The sequence below is a fragment of the Peromyscus californicus genome, unplaced genomic scaffold (assembly GCF_007827085.1).
Source record: "Peromyscus californicus insignis strain IS unplaced genomic scaffold, ASM782708v3 Scaffold_16__1_contigs__length_79575227, whole genome shotgun sequence".
Taxonomy (NCBI): Eukaryota; Metazoa; Chordata; class Mammalia; order Rodentia; family Cricetidae; genus Peromyscus; species Peromyscus californicus.
Window position 1 is genome coordinate 74,923,458 of NW_026294458.1, and position 17,474 is coordinate 74,940,931.

General features: G+C 50.3%; 1 protein-coding gene across 4 annotated transcripts in view; it reads left to right on the plus strand.

The window, feature by feature from the left end:
* Window positions 1-17,474, plus strand: part of Dop1b (DOP1 leucine zipper like protein B) — a 114,931-nt gene that overhangs the window by 90,157 nt on the left and 7,300 nt on the right. For 3 of the 4 annotated variants that reach the window (XM_052741229.1, XM_052741232.1, XM_052741230.1), the window contains 5 exons: window positions 4,796-4,940; window positions 14,525-14,604; window positions 15,128-15,237; window positions 15,345-15,491; window positions 16,926-16,987. In XM_052741229.1, the coding sequence (XP_052597189.1) occupies window positions 4,796-4,940; window positions 14,525-14,604; window positions 15,128-15,237; window positions 15,345-15,491; window positions 16,926-16,987 (544 nt within the window). Of the gene's footprint in view, window positions 1-4,795; window positions 4,941-14,524; window positions 14,605-15,127; window positions 15,238-15,344; window positions 15,492-16,925; window positions 16,988-17,474 lie in introns of those variants that run through there. The other variant, XR_008218928.1, reaches the window with a different exon arrangement.

Genomic DNA, 17,474 nt, shown 5'->3' on the forward strand with positions numbered 1-17,474 from the left:
TGACAGCCTGCAGGCAGATGGACGACTGCTGAGTATCTGTTTCCTGGCTGCTCAATTGATGTGGGCCTCTTCCAAGCAGCCTGGCCGGTCTCTGGCCTCTTCCAGGCAGCTTGGCTGGTCTCTGGCTTCTCCAGGCCACTTGGCCTTTCTCTGGCTTCTCCAGGCCGCTTGGCCGGTCTCTGGCTTCTCCAGGCAGCTCATCCGGTCTGTGGCTTCTCCAGGCAGCTCGCTAATCTCTGCCTTCTCCAGCCACCTTGGCTGATCTGGGAATCTTCTAGGCAGACGGGACTTGTCTGATTTGCTCGGCAGTTCATTCTGTCTGCCTCCTGACATGGTGTCCAAGGCCAGTGAGCCATCAGCATCAACTCTAGAAGTGACACATCCATGTGACACCGTCAAGAATTGTCCATTCATGGTCACTGAGGTTACTAGAGGCCCCTGCCACAAAGCCTGGCTTTGGGTTAGAACACTTGCCCAAAAAGCAATTAATATATTTATATAAATAGGAAAGTGGATGTATGGATACTTTCGGTTAAAATAGGTGGAGAGAAATTCTTAGTTGTTTATGGTTTGCCCAAAGCAGTGATGTACCTTCTAGAAAGGACGGAGTCACGGCCACAAACACACCTGGAGTTTGAACCGCCAGCCCTGGTTACAGCCCCGGTTACTGAGATGAGTCTCTTGGCACAGCCAGGGTCTGGGAGGTGAGGCCCAGCACTGTGGAGGCAGCCCACTTTCGCTCTCAGCATCGTATAGCTATAGGAAGCCAAAACTGGAAAAGACAGTTTTTAAAAGCAGTTCCCAATTTTTAGGGCTCTATCACAGCACTGTGGCATAACTTGTTCTTATTCTGTTGGTTGTTTGCTTTGCAGGGTTGGGGAGGAGGGATGGATCCAGGACCTTGTGCATGCCCGGAAAGCACTTGCTCGGCCCTCCACAGGCTGTATGCTGAAATCAAGGTCCTGCTTGGTGGCACTGTTTGGGGAGATTGTGGAGTGGGAGTCTCTCTGGAGAAGGGTGTTACTGACATCATCTTCGGGTTCACTCTCTGCTTTCTGAGATGAGTGGGGGACATCCAGCTGGCCTCCGCAGGCTACCATGTCCTCCCCAAGAGCTATTCCTTCAAACTGTTAGCCAGAAGGCCCCTCCCCCTTGCCTTACTTATTTCTTGTCAGATGCTTGGTCACAGCAATGGGAAAAGAAACTTCTAGAATCCCCACTCGAGCTCGGCTCAGCCACTGGTCCCAGAACACCAGCCACAAGGGCAGACAAAGGGCTCCGGTGGCCCCAAGTCCATCCTCAGAGCCCCGACAGGGCACTTCAGGTTTACGTAGAGCAATAATTGAGGCAGTCCTGGCTAAGATGTGTTCTGGCTGTGGCATCAGTACTGGTTCTGTGGGCGGTCATCAGGACGGTGTTGCTGCCCTCACTGGAGGGGCACAGTCGGTTCTGGTGAGATGGTGTTACAGTTGGCGCTGCTCAGTGACACTGTGAGGCCCACATCGTGAAGATGTTTATCCACTGTCATGTTGTGAGAAAATAAAGAGGCTCATGCAGAGCCAGAGAGGGTCAAGATGGAGAGACAGGGATGCAGTGCCAGGGGGCTCCATCCTTAACTGTCACCTTGTGGAGCTCATTACCAGTGATTGTCCCTTAGATGCTTATCACACGCCCCGGGTTGAGGCGGGTTGTTGGGTGGTGGTGGTGGTATTGCCAGGGTTAGCAATGAGAAGTTTCAGTGTAAAAAGTCACAGCTCTCATCCTAAAGAGAACGAGAGATCGTTTATACTGGAGCCTGTAGCAGGAATCTTAAAGGGTCTTATTAATGAAAACAAACCTGATGCCAGGTATTGGGGTGAGTGCTGGAAGATCAGAGAAGCAGAACAAGCCACAGCTTCCTCACCTCACAATTCCTCAGCTGATCCTGTTTCCTCGGGCTGGAAGCTTCTATGTCCTTATCCAAATGGATCTCAGCTGAACTGTGGTGCTCAAAACCTAAAAGCTTAACCAGGCTAGTTCCTGGTCCTCACACCTTATATACCTTTCTGCTTCCTGCCATCACTTCCTGAGATTAAAGGCTCTTGTTACCACGCCTGGCTGTTTCCATTGTGGCTTTGAACTCACAGAGATCCAGGTGGATCTCTGCCTCTGGAATGCTAGGATTAAAGGCGTGTGTGCCACAATTTTCTGGCCTCTATATCTAGTGGCTGTTCTGTTCTCTGACCCCAGATAAGTTTATTAGGGTGCACAATATTTGGGGGAACATGATATCACCACAGGAGCCATTGAGTGACATGGTCCGGGAACACAGGTTTAGGTTACCCCAAATCCCATGTTCCAACTCAGAAGCAGTTTCATGAAGGTTTTAACAGTTTTACAGAACAAAGTCATAAATCAAGACAACTTTAAAATACATTGGTGGGTACACCAGAGAGGTGGGTTGCAAAGAGATGGAGGAGCTATGCTATAGGCCCAGGAGGCTGTCTGAGAGCATCCTTAGCTCCTGGATTGGCAGAAGCCAGTGTTCTGCTGAGTTAATAGCTCCTAAGAGGTCTTTATCATCACAAGCTGTTAGTTCAGATACGGAGTTGGGCAAGGAATGACCATTCCAGAAGCTAAAACCAGCCCAAGATAAAGTAAAATTCCAGTGTCTCCACAGAACTGAAAGTCCCATTGGCTGGTCAGTCTCTGCGGACACAGACTCCTCCCTGGAGTTCTGTTCAGGGCAGGCACAGCTTCTCTTCAGGAACTTGCACTCAAGAGAGAACTGGAACTCCAGGTCATAGGTCATTTTGGCCCAAAGTGAGTAAACACAGTTTATGTACCACCCCTGACATCCTTGTTTGAGATACCTTTAGCATAACATGTATTGTCTCTTCAGGCAATTCTGGTTTCAACAGTGGTGTTGGAATTTCCTCTCAGCAGGAAAGGCAAGCCAGGCGAGGGCCTCCAGCGGCTCCCCTTTCACCAGACTTCTGTGTCTAAGTAGAGGTGAGGGATCTTCGCTGTGGGTTTCAGATGCCACTGATGGTGTCTGAACAGTTCATATTCCCCGACATCCGTAAAGATGCTGGGTCAGACAGGCGTGGCAAAATGGCTGTTGAGGGAAGTGAACACCACCCAAGAGCCAGCAGCCGTGGGTCTGCATCGTCCCAACCGTCCACAGTCAGGGTTTGCCTCAGTCCTTAGGGTCGTTACGTTCTCAGATGTCAGAGGACACTGATACTCTCCGTTGGTGACACGTGGTGATGGTGGTGGGAACCTGCTCAGGCATCCTGTGAATCTAGCTCCTGACCAGACTCCTCCTCCTTTTTGACAAGGTCTCATGGATCCCAGCTTGGCCTTGAACTCTCTGATGCTGGGGAAAACCTTGAACTCATGATTCTCTTGCCTCCACCTCTCTAGTGCTAGGACTGCTGGTGTGTGCCGTATCTGGCTGTGTGCAGTGCTGGGGATCACACCCGGGGGGCTTCATGCCATCCTCTAACAACTGGGCCCCAGTCCCTGAGCAGACACTGTGTGTGTGTGTCTGTGTAGATCTCCTTTTTAAAGAATTTATTGGGGTAGTTTGTTTGTTTTTTGTGTATGTGCGTCTGTGTGGGTCTGTGTGTATGGTGTATGCACATGTGTGTTCTACCACGTGCACACATGCTAAGGCCAAAGAAGGACATTGGCTGTCTTCCTCGGCTGCTCTCTGACTTACTCCCTTGAGACAGAGCCTCTCACTGACCCTGGAGTCAGACTGGCCTCCAGCGAGGCCAGTGGTCCTCTCTCTCCATCCCCCATAGTGCTGGAGTCACAGGCATGCTTTCAGCCATGCCCAGCCCTCCACGTCGGTGCTGGAGATTCGAACTCAGGTCCTCAGGTTTGCCCCGTGCTCTTGCCTAGAACCTGACCAGACTCTTGTCTGACAATGCTCCTAATTGCAAACGGCTGCTCACTTCATCCCAGTCCAGCCAGCTTTATTTACTTAATTTTGTTTCTTCTCATATTATTGAAAGATGTATTTCTCATGCAAATAACAAATTTATCTTGAGGACAGCTTTGTTTGAGATAGAGTCTCCCTGTGTAGCACCAGCCAAATGCTCCTCTCTCTGCCTACCAAGTGTTGGGATTTCAAGCATGCACTACTGCACACTGCGTTTTATACAGATCTTGATTGGCTTTATTGTGGTTCTAGAATAAAGCAATACTTCATCCCATGAACTAAGTAAGTGTCCCAGCGTGCCAAGCAGAGAACGCTGGTTCTGCAGACAGAGACTCAGGAAAACAAAGCCAAAGGATACAATTGCCCCAGAGGCTCTCCCTATCAGGAGTGCAAGGGGAGGCAGGACAGGAGCAGAATGTAATTGGTCCATGTTGCTTTTCTTCTGCGTGAGGATTAAGGCAGAGGGGGTGTCGCCACCCTGCCAGTGAGGAGGGTTTCAACATGAGTGACTCCATGTCCCCTTTTGGCCTAGTGTGGTAGGGCTGATGCAGCAGCTGAGTAAAGGGTGCAGGTACAGCTTTCCTGTCAGTCCTGCTGACTTTGAGCTCTGTATCTTGTGTCTGCCGGCTGGTAGAGAACAGCAGCCATTAGCCCCAGGCGCTGAGTGAAGACTTGGAGCATGGCCAGTCAGAATCACGCTGTTTTATTTGGTATCTTTTAGGTAGAGAATCTTTTATTAAGTCTAATGATTGAAAAAGTCTAATGTTGCCACAGTGCCTCCCGATGGTCGCCTGTATCCTGTTTCTACTGGACCTTCACTTTCCTTCTCCTTGACTAAGTCCCATTTTGCTTCTGCTGGCTCTCCAGGAAATCACGCAGAAAATCCTGGAAGCGGTAGGGACCATTGCTGGCTCCTCCTTGGAACAAACCAGCTGGCTGAGCAGAAACCTGGAGGTGAGAGCCCAGCCTCAGGTCTCTCTGGAAGAGTCTGATGCTGAAGACGATGTTCACGGTATGTGGAGGAGGGTTCGGAAGAAACGCTTGCCTCGGCCAGGGGCTCAAGTTCTGGGTTTTTAAGAAAAAGGTGTTCTTTGGACTTTCATTGACCTATGCAGTTCTGTATCAGAGAGACCTGGGATCTGAGGACCTGAAAAAACGGGGCAGATACAGTCTAATGCTGTAGACAACTGTACTTCAGTTTCAGTGTGCTTTATACATGAATGAAACAAAGAAAGCGATGATCCCAGGAAGGTTCTTGGCTACAGAAAAACATGTAAATAAACGCCAGGAAGCACATGCTAAATATGGGCAGAGCAGTCCTTTCCCAGAACTTTCTCAGGACAGATCAGTTAAACACAGTTGCCTGGCCCGCTCTGTAGATTACGTCTGGGAGAGCAGGAAAGCAGAAGGCCATATCCAGATTCAGCGTGCCCTGAGGACAGCACCCAGCACGCCCTTTCACCAGATGGGCTTCTATAGCTATGATCTGACATCCAACAAGAGTAAACACATCTTGTAAACTGGATGTAAATGTTTGTTGTGAGAGGCACAAAATCATGTCCAAGAACAATCCAGGGAACAAAATGTACCTGAGGTAAAAACACCCTCTGCTTTTCCTGGAGCCTCTCACAGTTCCCGAGGCATTGTTCACCAAGTGTCAGTGTTCGTTCAGTCTTCTTCATATGCAAAAAGGGAAGAACACAGGGTCTGTGTGGGGATGGGAGTGATGTTAATTAACCTGATTATGATGACCTCACAGTTTTGACATACATCGAAACATCAGGTTGTAATCTCCAATGTGCGCCATTTTTACCCATCAGCTATCATTGGTTGAGCTTCAGGAGGCATTGGAAAGCGAAAACCTACTTTAAGCACATAAACAAGCACACTGCCTTCTTAGGCTGTTCATGGGCCCAGGCTCCCACCCCATCCCATCCCATCCCCTGAATCCATGCCCTTGTGGGCCAAGTGACTGCACCTGTTCACGCCTATTTTATATGAGCATGTGTGTGTGTGTGTATACACATATATATTTATGCATATATAAAATTGAAAATAATTTTTTCAGACAGCATATTCTGATCATGGTTTCCCTTCCCTCAACTCCTCCCGGATCCTCCCCACCCCAGCCAACTCCATGATCTCTCTCTCACAAACAAACAAGAAAAGAGAATGAAAAAGAAAAAGCCTAAGAATCACACAAGCATATACCGATCCACAGAAACCATAAAAACACAAAGTTGTCAGTAAACAATAATATACGAGCAAAGGGTCAGGGAAACAGAAGCTCAGGCACAGCCACACGAGACAACACTACTGTCGAGGTCACTGTGCTGACCACCTGCTCATGGGTGTGGGGCCCCCCTTGAGTGTGGTTAATATACCCAGGGAGACTCCCCTGGAGAAAACTAGCTTTCCCTTTGAGAGCTGATGTCGACTGGAGAAGCGTCTGGTGAGGGGTGGGAAATTTGTCCACTTCCTCCTCTCACAACTGAGACCGTCTGGCTTGGGTCTGTGCAGTCCCTGTGCTGCCACAGTCTGTGTGACTTTATGTGTGTCCGTCTGTTGTGTCTGGGAGACACCACTTCCTCGGAGTCATCCATCCCCTCTGGCCTCTCCACCCCTGCCGCCTCTTGGGCACTGAGCCCTGAGCCCTGCGTGGAGGGGTTTGGTTGAGATATCCCCATTTAGGACTGAATGCTCCAAAGTCACACTGTCCTGTTGTGGGTCTCCTCCTTGGCTCCCTTCCCCGGCGATGGCTGAGCAAGGCACTTACCAGAGTCCGGTGTGGCCCCTGGGGATCCCAGCGAGAAAGTCTGGTTCACTTCTGATCATCTCTGGGATGCCAGGGACATAGGCTGCCATAGTCAACTTCTTCTGAACCTAGATGGGAGTCTCCAGAGGAACATCCAATTATACAAGCTAATTATACAATATCCTGGTGATAGAAACAGAGAACCTGTGGTTTTCCTTTGTAGGGCGGAGGTGTGTGGAAAGAGCACCCAGCAATCAGCCAGGCATGTGTATCTTCCAGTGTCCTCCCAGCTCATTCCTAGGCTTCAGAGTTCCATGGCTTTGTATATGCTTGATGTTGGCCAAAGGCTGAGAAGTGCTGGGGATGCTGCCCTCACCAGAGCTTCCCAGGGCAGAGGTCAAGAGCCCCAAAGGAAATACTGTCGGAGCTACAATGTGGGCTGTCCCTTGCAGATCTTAAGGCGTGGCCCACTGCAGTTGAGGGACAGGGGGATGTCTGTCCCTGAGTTGTATTGTGTGGCTGGTCTTTCCAGGCAGGCATGCTAGTCCATTTTCTGTTGCCAGTAGCTGCTCCAAGGAAGGGAGTTTGATTTGGGCTTGTGGTTCTGGGGGCACAGCCTAGGGGGTCACATTTGGTGGCATCCTCCCTGCTGGTACAGTTCTGAAGTAAGGTGATGTCACCCTATGACCTTATGTAACCCTAGTCACACCTCAGGATACCATAGTTGGCTTACTTCTTCATCCTCTGAACACCTCACAGCCGGGGATTCAGTTTAACACATAAAGCACTAAGGAACACTCAAACCATCCCCAAGCCTCAGCACTGAGAAACTGCTTGGGGTGTGCAGCTTGTTGTTCTGCAGAGGTGGGCACAGATTGCTGAGGAGGCAGAGCCAGGCGGATCTCTGTGAGTTCAAGTCCAGCCTGGGCTACAGAGTGAGTTCCAGGAAAGGTGCAAAGCTACACAGAGAAACCCTGTCTTGAAGAACCAAAAAAAAAAAGTTCTTATTAATAAAATCAAACCTGGAGCCAGGTATTGGGGTGAATGCTGGAAGATCAGAGAGACAGAACAAGCTACAGCTAACCTCACCTGGCCAACTTCTCGGCTGATCCTGTTTCCTCAGACTGGAAACCTCTGTGTCCTCATATACAAAAGGCTCTCAGCTGAACTGTGCTTCTCGAAAACCTAAAAGCTTAACCAGCCGAATGCTTCTAGTTTCTGGTCTTCATGCCTTATATATCTTTCTGCTTTCTGCCATCACTCCCTGGGATTAAAGGCGTGAGTCACCATGCCTGGCTGTATCCTTGTGGCCTTGAATTCACAGAGATCCAGACAAATTTCTGCCTCTGGAATGCTAGGATTAAAGGCATGTGTACCACTATTATCTAGTGGCTGTTCTGTTCTTTGACCCCAGATAAGTTTATTAGGGTGCACAATATTTTGGGGAACACAATACCGCCACAGGATGCAGATGTGAATCTTAGTGTATGAGAAACCAAAACACAAACGAAAACCTCACAGGTGAGAAGTTCTGATCAGTATCAGGCTCCAGGCACATCCAAGCCCAGTGCTTAAGTGGAGTTGAGTTCTCTGCAGACTCTGGGTGGCTCTTTCTGGGTCACAGGCTGACTCAGAGTGGGGCTAAAAGGGCTGGAGCCTGTGGCCAGAAGTTAGGAGTGCTTTCTGCTCCTGCAGAGGGCCTGTATTTTGTTCCCAGCATCCCTGTCTGGCTGCTCACAACTGCCCTAACTCCCGTTCCAGGGGATCTGATGCCCCCTTCTGACCGACTCAGCACCGCACTCACATGCACAAATTCCCATTAGAATGACACACTTATCCATGTAATTAAAAACAAAAATGAAAATCTTTTGTTTGAAAAGGGGTGGAGCCACGTGGTATATCTTGCCACCCAAAGAGGAATTCTCTCGAAGAACTTGGAGGGACAGACCTGGTCGCTCAGCCCGTCAGTCCTGTCCAGCTGCTGGATAGCTGAGAAGTAGTGATGCTTTGTCCCGTAGTGATAATGCTGTCACGGGGAGGCTCTGCTAGTGTGCGGTGGTGGTGGTTGGCGGTGGCAGCGACGGCCATGGTGTTGGTGGTGGTGATGTGATCTGGTGGTGTATGGGTGTGGCAAGAAGTCGGCCTCAGTTTTCTTCAGAAGTGGTCCCCTGCCTCATTTCTTGAGACAGGTATTCTCCCGGGACCCTGAGCTTGCTGATTGGACAAGTTGGCTGGCCGCCGGGCTTCTGAGAACCACCTGTCTGCCCCCCCAGCACCGTGGTCACACGAGCCAGACACTGTGCCCAGCTTTTTTCACGGTTCTGGGAGACAAACTTGGGCCTCACGATTGCACAAGCGCTTGTCGACTGAGCTCTCTTCCAGCCCCTTCCTTTGCTGCTTTAAGCCAATAACCATGCTTTCCCAGACGGTGCTGTGGTTAGCACTGTGGTTGTAGGGAAAGAGTGCCCCACCCCCACCCCAACCGCACACTCCCTGCTGTGCCGTGGCTGTTTCTTTGGGCGCCGACAAGGTGCACACCCCCTGCGGCTGTATCCATTCTGTCGTACCAAGTGTTGTCGCCTGTCTGCTGTTCAGTCACTCAGCTCCACCTGATGACAGTGCTGTGACCCACTCCCAGCTTCTCCATAAGCCTTACTCGGCAGAGTTCACAGCAGCACTCAGCACTTCGGCTTCCGGCTGCGTCTGTGGCAGTGGTGATGAACAGATGCTCTCCGCGGTGGGGCGCTCCGCCACCTGACGTGTTTGTGCTGCCAGAGGTGTGCAGGTGCTCAGGGGCACCCTTGCATTAAGTTGAGACACCTGTACTGGAAGACAAGTGTCGTTTGTCTGTCTGTCTGTTATGTGTAGCTGGAAGGTTTCTCTTGTCCCGCAGCCACTTATAAAATAATCATTCAGAGGCTTAATACTAATTACCAATTGTATGGCCTGTGGCGAGCTTTCTTGCTAGCTAGCTCTTATAACCTAACCCATTTCTATTCATCTATACGTGGTATTACCAGTCTGCTGGCATCCTGTTCCTTGGGCGACGGCTGGCATCTCCCCCTCCTCTCCTTTCTTCTCTCCTTATCTCTGCTTAGATTTTCCTCCTGCCTCTAAGCTCCCTTGCCATAGGCCAATGCAGCTTTATTTATCAACCAATCAGAGCAACACATATTCACAGCGTACAGAAGGACATCCCACAGCAGTTATGTGTTGTGGGGGTTTTGTCTGCACGTGTGTCTATGCACCGCGTGTATGCCAAGTGCCCACAGAAGCAAGAAAGGGTGTTGGATCCCCTAGAACTGGAGTTACAGATGGTTGTGAGCTGCCGTGTGGGGGCTGGGAATTGACGGGGCCTCTGCTAGAGCAGCCAGTGCTCTAACCGCTGAGCCATCTCTCCAGCCCCAGTTGGTACAGTCTAGGGGTCCTGATAGGAGTTTCTTTTCTTTGCCAGTTAAAGAGGTAAAAATTAGGAAAAACTGACGTACAACAGGTGGCAGCAGAGAGCTCTCAAGTACAGCAGACAGAGTCAGCTGGTGAAGGAGGGCGTGGGGGGGGCATGCACACAACAGACAGAATCAACTGTTGAAGGAAGGCATGGGGGGGTGAGGACATGCACACAGCAGAGAGAATCAACTGTTGAAGGAAGGCGTGGGGGGGGTGAGGACATGCACACAACAGATAATCAGCTGTTGAAGGAAGGCATGGGGGGGGGGGGGGCATGCACACAGCAGAGAGAATCAGCTGTTGAAGGAAGGCGTCTGGGGGCAGTGAGGACATGCACACAGCAGAGAGAAAGACCCACACAGCAGAGGGGTCTTGGAAAGCTGAAGATCCAGCCTCATCTGACGGTTTAAAACCTCTGAAGAGCTTTCCTTCCTTGCACTAGGCTTGGTCGGTTTGAAGACAGACAGGATGGTTGATTGGTCCGCAGCTGTTGTGCGGACTGGCTAGTCCGTCAGCAGGCAGCCTGCTAGTGAGAGACAAACGCTGTCAGGCTTTTGTTTTAATCAGGAGGGTGAGGAAGAAGTCAGCCATCTTGGTGATTTGCCACCTTTGTTTCTAGCCATGGCCCCTCTCCCTATCTTTCTGCCTACCGGGGAGTCTGCCTATCTCCTAGTCTCTCAAAGTGAAGAACACTGTCTTGATGAAATTGTTCAGAAATGAGAAAGAGACTGGAGGTTGTCGGGCTTGGCATAGAGCCCTGGCCCCATTAGTCAGAGCAGTCATGTGATCATACTCCACCATCAGAAAACATCACTTGGGCTGTTGTTAAGGCTGGCTACATGGTGCAAGAGCAGAAACCAGTAGTCCCGTCAAAAGGACTTCAGAGTGGTTTGCACAAGAAACAGTGCTGATCGGCAGCAAAGCTAGTTGAGAGAAGTGATCTAAGCTCAGGACCAGCGAGCTCTGCCATTGATCCGGAGGTTAGATGTCGTGGTCTGAAAATGCGGTCAAGGACGGTTGAGATTTTTGGCTTGGAGAAGAATGGGAGAGGCAAGTTAGCGTTACACATGAGATGTCAGGAGAAGAGAAATGACCCTCAAGGGTGAGTAAGAAGTCACCAGCTGAGAAAACAGCCCGCAGCACAGTAATAGATTCTGGGGTGGAATTCCCAAAGGAGGGGGGGGGCGGGGGGGGCGGTGACTGAAGTAGGTTGGTAGAGCAGGGATCGGAAGGATGACGTCTGGAAACCTGTCTGGCCAGGATCAGGATGGTGGGGTGGGGAGGGGGACATTTGGTGGGGCCAGCAGAGAAGAGGCAGGGGAGAGGTACCTCAAAGCCGGGTCTCAGGATCATGACCAGTTAGCAGTAAGGGCTCTAGAATGCTGTGGCTTGCTGCTGGCTTCTTGGCTTCCAGCTTCTTGCTTGCTTGCTTGTTTTGTTTTCAATTTAGGGACTTTGTTGCTGTTGAGGCAGACTCTCACACAATCCAGCCTAGCCTCACGCTTAGTACATAGCTGAGCATGGCTTTGAACTCCCAATCCATCTGCCTCCACTTTCTTCGTGTTGAGATGACAGGCAGTAGTGTCACCATCCTTGGTTTCTTTTTTCTTTTTTCTTTTTACAGTTTTGGTTGAGTCCTAGGCCTCACACATGCTGGGCAAGCATCTACCCAGGAGCAGTTGCCCAACCCAATTTAGCCTTGCTGTTTAACAACCTGTTCTCATGGCAACTAATCCAGTCCCTCATAAAAAGTCATTTATCCATCTCTGTAAAATTTAAATGTTTGCGTTTTTTGAGAATTTCATATCAGAGTACTGTATTTACATCATACCCACCCCTCCCTTTCCTCCCCCTCCCCCATTATGTCCCCTTACTCCTTCTCAAGCTCACGACACTTTCTTCTATAGCTACTGTTTTATGAACACCCTACTTGGTTGTTGCTCCTATGTGTATGTGTTTGGGGCTGAGCACTTGGGACTGGATAACCTAGCCGGTGGCTTGTCCCTGGAGAAGACCGATTCTCTGTGGGGGACCTGCTCCCACTTTTCCCCCCAGGGACTCTTGAGGAGTGAGGGATAAGAGATCTAGATAGAAATATAGAGGAGAGAGAGACAGATAGAAACACAGGATAGCCTCGGGAGGGCCTGGGTCAAAACCTACCAGCACCTTCTGTCTCTTCTAAAGGGCTATTGATAGGAATGCCAAGGGGTGGAGCAAAAGATCTCCCCACAGCACAGCCAAGTGCAGACCCTTCCGAACACCTGGTAACCATGCATGTGGTCAGTCCATCCCCTTATGCAGCCCTGCTGGGTAAAGCAAGCTCAGATCTCACTAGGAAACCTCTGTGGGCCTCCCCCAATTCTCCCTCTCTATGCCGTTGATTGCCTGTAACTCTTCATCTAGGGGCAGGGCCTTGAGGAATCTCCCCTGATTATCATGTCCACGGTGTGTTTGTGCAGGTTTATTCAGGCAGTCGTATTGTTGAGGTTCTGTGGGTGCACCCTCCCTGTCATGTCTCTCAGACACGACCAAGCAGCAGGTGTTCTGGTCCTCCGGCTCTTGTCTTTCCACCTCCTCTTCCACCTCGTTCATTGAAGCCTTAGGTGTAGCAGTTCCGTTACAGATGGAGCAACTGGGACTGTGCCCCCCATGGACACTTATTCCTTGTATCTTGACCAGTTTTGACTTTCTGTAGTAGCCTCCATTAAGGAGCCATCACAGAGGGTAGAAATGGTGTGAAGGCAGTACTCCTATATGAAATTCTCAGAAAAGATTTTTAACCTGTAATCTATTGCTAAAGGTTGGCAAGTAGATTGTATACGGGAGGAGGGAATGTTAGTCAAAGGACACACCGATTTTATTTGGGTAGGAAGGGTACCTTCAAGAGACTATTGTACAGCAAGGTGACTACTTCAGGACAATGTATAAAATGGGCAGGGAGCTCTCCTGTGCTGCGTACATGAGACACATCAGTGTTTAACTCTGAGTCACCAATAACGCTTTAAGGGGAGAAATAAAAGCACTTCCCCCTGGAGTCACTGAAGCAAGACTGAATCCAGATTTGAATACTGCTTCGTGCTCCCTGTGTCTTCTGTCCGGTGTCTGTCTGTCTGAATGTGTGCTTGCCCGAATGCCGTCTTCTGACTCCATCCCTGTGTCTGGCTGTTGTGTGACTGTGTGTCTGTTTAACAAAGGACTTTGCTCTGTATTTATTGAACAGCCCAGAAAACATCACGTGGGGGAAGGAATGGGGTATGTCAGAGACATCTTTAGCTGAGTTTTATGAGGAGGAATTGAGTCACTGGCTCCAGCCAACCCCAACTGACCCAGATAACAAACATCATTGTTTATCAACCAAAATCCATACATGGATACTCATTTTAGAAGATCTCTTTTAATTTCGGTATTAGTCTGCTTTCAGCAAATTCAGGTTGGAATTTCACTGACTGCGCAGTAATTCCAGAGGGGACAAATCATCATCACACCTACACTCATTGGGCTTGGCCAGCATTTCCGTTTCCTGGGTGGGCCCTTCTGAGGGAGGGAGAAGCAGGAGAGTAGAGGACACTTGCCAGATGGGTGAGAGGCAGGATGTGTGGAGATGGAGGAGTGTGTCCCGCAGCAGCTCCCGAACAGTGGAGACAGCCTACAGGGGCAGAGGCTGTGTGGGAGCTTAAGAGACGGTCGCATGTGCTCAGAGCTGGGCACCACGGCTTGTCAGTTCTGGGACAAGGACATCGGTAGACTGGGAGCAAAGCCAGTATTGGACGATGGACCCTGGACATTGAGACCACAGTGCTGGCTGGTCACCCAAAAGGACTTGGAGACAGTGAGCTGGTGCTGGTGTATTTGATCCAAATACCTACATTCTTTGTCCCAATGAGGTTGGATGACTTCACACAAGCTAGAGTTATCTAGGAAGAGGAACCTCAGTTGAGAAAATGCCTCCATCAGATTGCCTGTAGGCAAGTCTGTAGGACATATTCTTGATTAGTGATTGATGTAGGAGGGCCCAGAATAATGGGGCCATGCCATCCCTGGCTGTGGTCTTAAATTGTATAAGAAAGCGGGCTGAGCAAGCCGTGGGGAGCAAGCCAGTCAGCAGCACTCCTCCATAGTCTCTGCTTGAGGTCCTGCCTCTAGGTTCCTGCCCTGACTTCCTTCCATGGAGGATAACAACTGTGAGCTGAAGTGAACTTTTCCTCCCCGCTTGGCTTTTGGTCGTGATCCTTATAACAAAATAAATAGAAACCTAGCTTAGACATCCTTCGTGGGTGAACTTGAGTGTGATGCAAATATGAATGAAGCTAGTGTCTGCAGTCAGAGCGAAGGTGCTTGGGGACGGAAGTGCGGGCTCAGCCTCAGTGCTAAACAAACGCCTCTCTCTGTCGCAGATGCTGCAGCGGCCTCGGCGATGGTGTCCGCTTCCGCCCCCTCTGTGTACAGTGTGCAGGCGCTCTCCCTCTTGGCAGAGGTAAATGCGGGCCTGACGTGGGGTCCCTCGTGGAAGCGCTTGCCCTCTGCAGCCATTTTGAAGGCCTGTATTCATTCTGGATGCCAGAACTCCTCTGCATGAGTTCTGAAGTCCAGACCTGAGTCAGTCAGCTTTCTGTACCTGCAACAGAAAATACCTGAGAGACTCATTTTAAAGGAAGGGAAGGTCTGTTTGCTCAAGAAGGTAGAGGCTTCAGTTCGGGCGGTTGGCCGTGTTGCTCTGGGCTGTGGTGAGGCACAGCCTCGTGGTGGGAGTGTGGGGAGGCGCATAGCTTCCTGGTTTTCAGGAAGCAAGGGCATGCTGCCAGGGACCTCTCTCTCTCCTGCCCCTCGGCCTCACCTCCTAAAGTCTCTGCCTCTCTCAGTGGTGCCATAGGCTGGCAACCAAGTCTCTAACACATGGGGGACATTCTAGATCAAATTAGAATAGACATCAGGTTGTAGTGTGGCACTTTTGATTGCCACTGCAGACGCCCGTTTTCTTAACGGCCTCGATCTTTTAGGTTCTGGCTTCTCTCCTGGACATGGTGTATCGAAGTGACGAGAAAGAGAAGGCAGTGCCACTCATCTCCCGTTTGCTCTACTACGTGTTTCCCTACCTGCGCAACCACAGGTGACGGCATCGTCCCGCCCACAGACGGAGATGTGTCCTTCGAGAAATGGATCCAGTGGTGTTCCTGGACAGGACAGTCTCTGACCCTGGCCCTCCTCTTCCCTTAGTGCATACAACGCTCCCAGCTTCCGAGCCGGCGCCCAGCTGCTGAGCTCCCTGAGCGGTTATGCCTATACTAAACGGGCGTGGAAGAAGGAAGTGCTGGAACTGTATCTGGACCCCACTTTCTTTCAGATGGATACTTCCTGTGTTCAGTAAGAAACGCTGTTCCCATAAACGCATGCTCCGACCAGGCAGTGGTGGCGCGTGGCTTTAATCCCAGCATTAGGGAGACAGAGGCAGGCTCTGAGTTCGGGCTAGCCAGGTCTACACAGAGAAACCCTGTCTCAAAAAACATGTGCTGTGTGTCTTCAGTGCTTGGATTTGCGTGATTCTCAGTGCTGAAGTGAAAGCAGACCGATAGTGCCACCTCCTAGGATGTCCCTGTCATGGGTGCTCACGTCCATCCTGTGTTTGCTGAAAAGATGTTAAATCCTTCAAAATACCGAGGTGGCTTTTCATCAAAAGAAACACTACACTAGATTGAGGGAGCCTGTCGTTCGTAAGGAGCACGATGGGAGGTTCTGGGGGTGCCCAGTCTGCCCCTGTCCATCTTAGTCATGAAATAGTAGAGCCCATGGTGTCCCTGGCAGTATTTCTGCCCGGCTTCCTGGTCCATGCACTCCAAGTTCATTGTGTGTGTGTGTGTGTGTGTGTGTGTGTGTGTGTGTGTGTGTGTGTACACACTTCTGTGTTGCAAGATATTTGATGACACTGTGTGAAGGTATGTCACTGTGATTGGTTTACTAAAAAGCTAAACGGCCAGTAGCTAGGCAGGCGGTGTAGGCAGGACTTCTGGACAGAGAGCTCTGGGAAGAAGAAGGTGGAGTCGCCAGCCCGATGGAGAGGAAGCAGATTGGGGAGGACAGAGTAAAGGTGACCGCGCCACATGAAAGAACACAGATTAAATGATGTAGGTTAAGTCTCCAAGTTGTGGTTTTGGTTTTTTTTCTTTTGTGAGCTGGGGACCCAAAGAAAAATCTGTCTACACTTCTGGGTGAGTGTGTTTACGTGTGTGTGTGTGTGTGTGTGTGTGTGTGTGTGTGTGTGTGTGTGCGCACGCGCGCACGCACGCACAGGTGGGGGCTAGAGGTTCACTTCAGGTGTCTTCCTCAGTCATTCTCCACGAGAGACAGAGTTTCTCTGTGTAGTTTTGGTGTCTGTCCTGGATCTCGCTCTGCCGACCAGGCTGACCTCGAACTCACAGAGCTCCATCTGGCTCTGCCTCCCGAGTGCTGGGATTAAAGGCGTGCGCCACCCCATCCCCCACCCCCGTGCACCTTATTTTTTTAGGGTCTCTCACTAAACCTTGGGCAAGGCTAGCAGCTGATAAGCCCCAGTGGCCCCCCTGTAGCCCACAGTGCTGGGGCTGCAGACGTGAACTTCCAGGCCTGGCTTTTCCGTAGCTGCTGAGGTTTGAGCTTGGGTCCCTGGGCTTCACAGCATGTGCTATTACCGGCTGAGCCTTCTCTCCAGCTCTGCAGAGAAGTTTTAATAGCTCTAGAAAGGCATGTTATTTTCTTGATGCTTTTAATCAAATTGTCATTAATTGCATATTTAACTAATTTTGCTTCTTTTTTCATATCCAGCTGGAAGTCCATTATAGACCATCTTCTCACTCATGAGAAAACAATGTTTAAGGATTTAATGAGTAAGTTTCAAATTAATTGTCACACTTCAGGACTGGTACCCTCATAATCAGCTTTTGCCATGTCAAACTTTCTTTGAGATGGGTGGGGGTGGTCCCTCTGTGTAACCCTAGCTGTTCTGGAACTTGGTTCTTAACTCAAACAGATCTGTGTAGCTCTGCCTCCCCAGTGCTGGGATTAAAGGAGTGCACCACCGTGCCCCTTCACAAAAACTTCTGTGGTGCTGAGTGACAGCTGGTGGGGTGTGTAGATTTGGAGAGGACTAAGTGAGTCGTCGCCCAGTCTGTTGGCCGGCCTTGACTGCCTGTGCTTCACAGTTTCCAGCGGAGATGCTGCTGAAGGCTTTGGCCACAGCCTGACACCTGTCCTAGAACATCTAAAGTCAGCCTAGTTTGTTGGGCAGCTCTGACTTCTCAGGCAGGTCTTACCCTGTAGCCCTGGCTGGCTTCACACTCTCAATCCTCCTCCCTTGGCCCCCAAATGCCCATG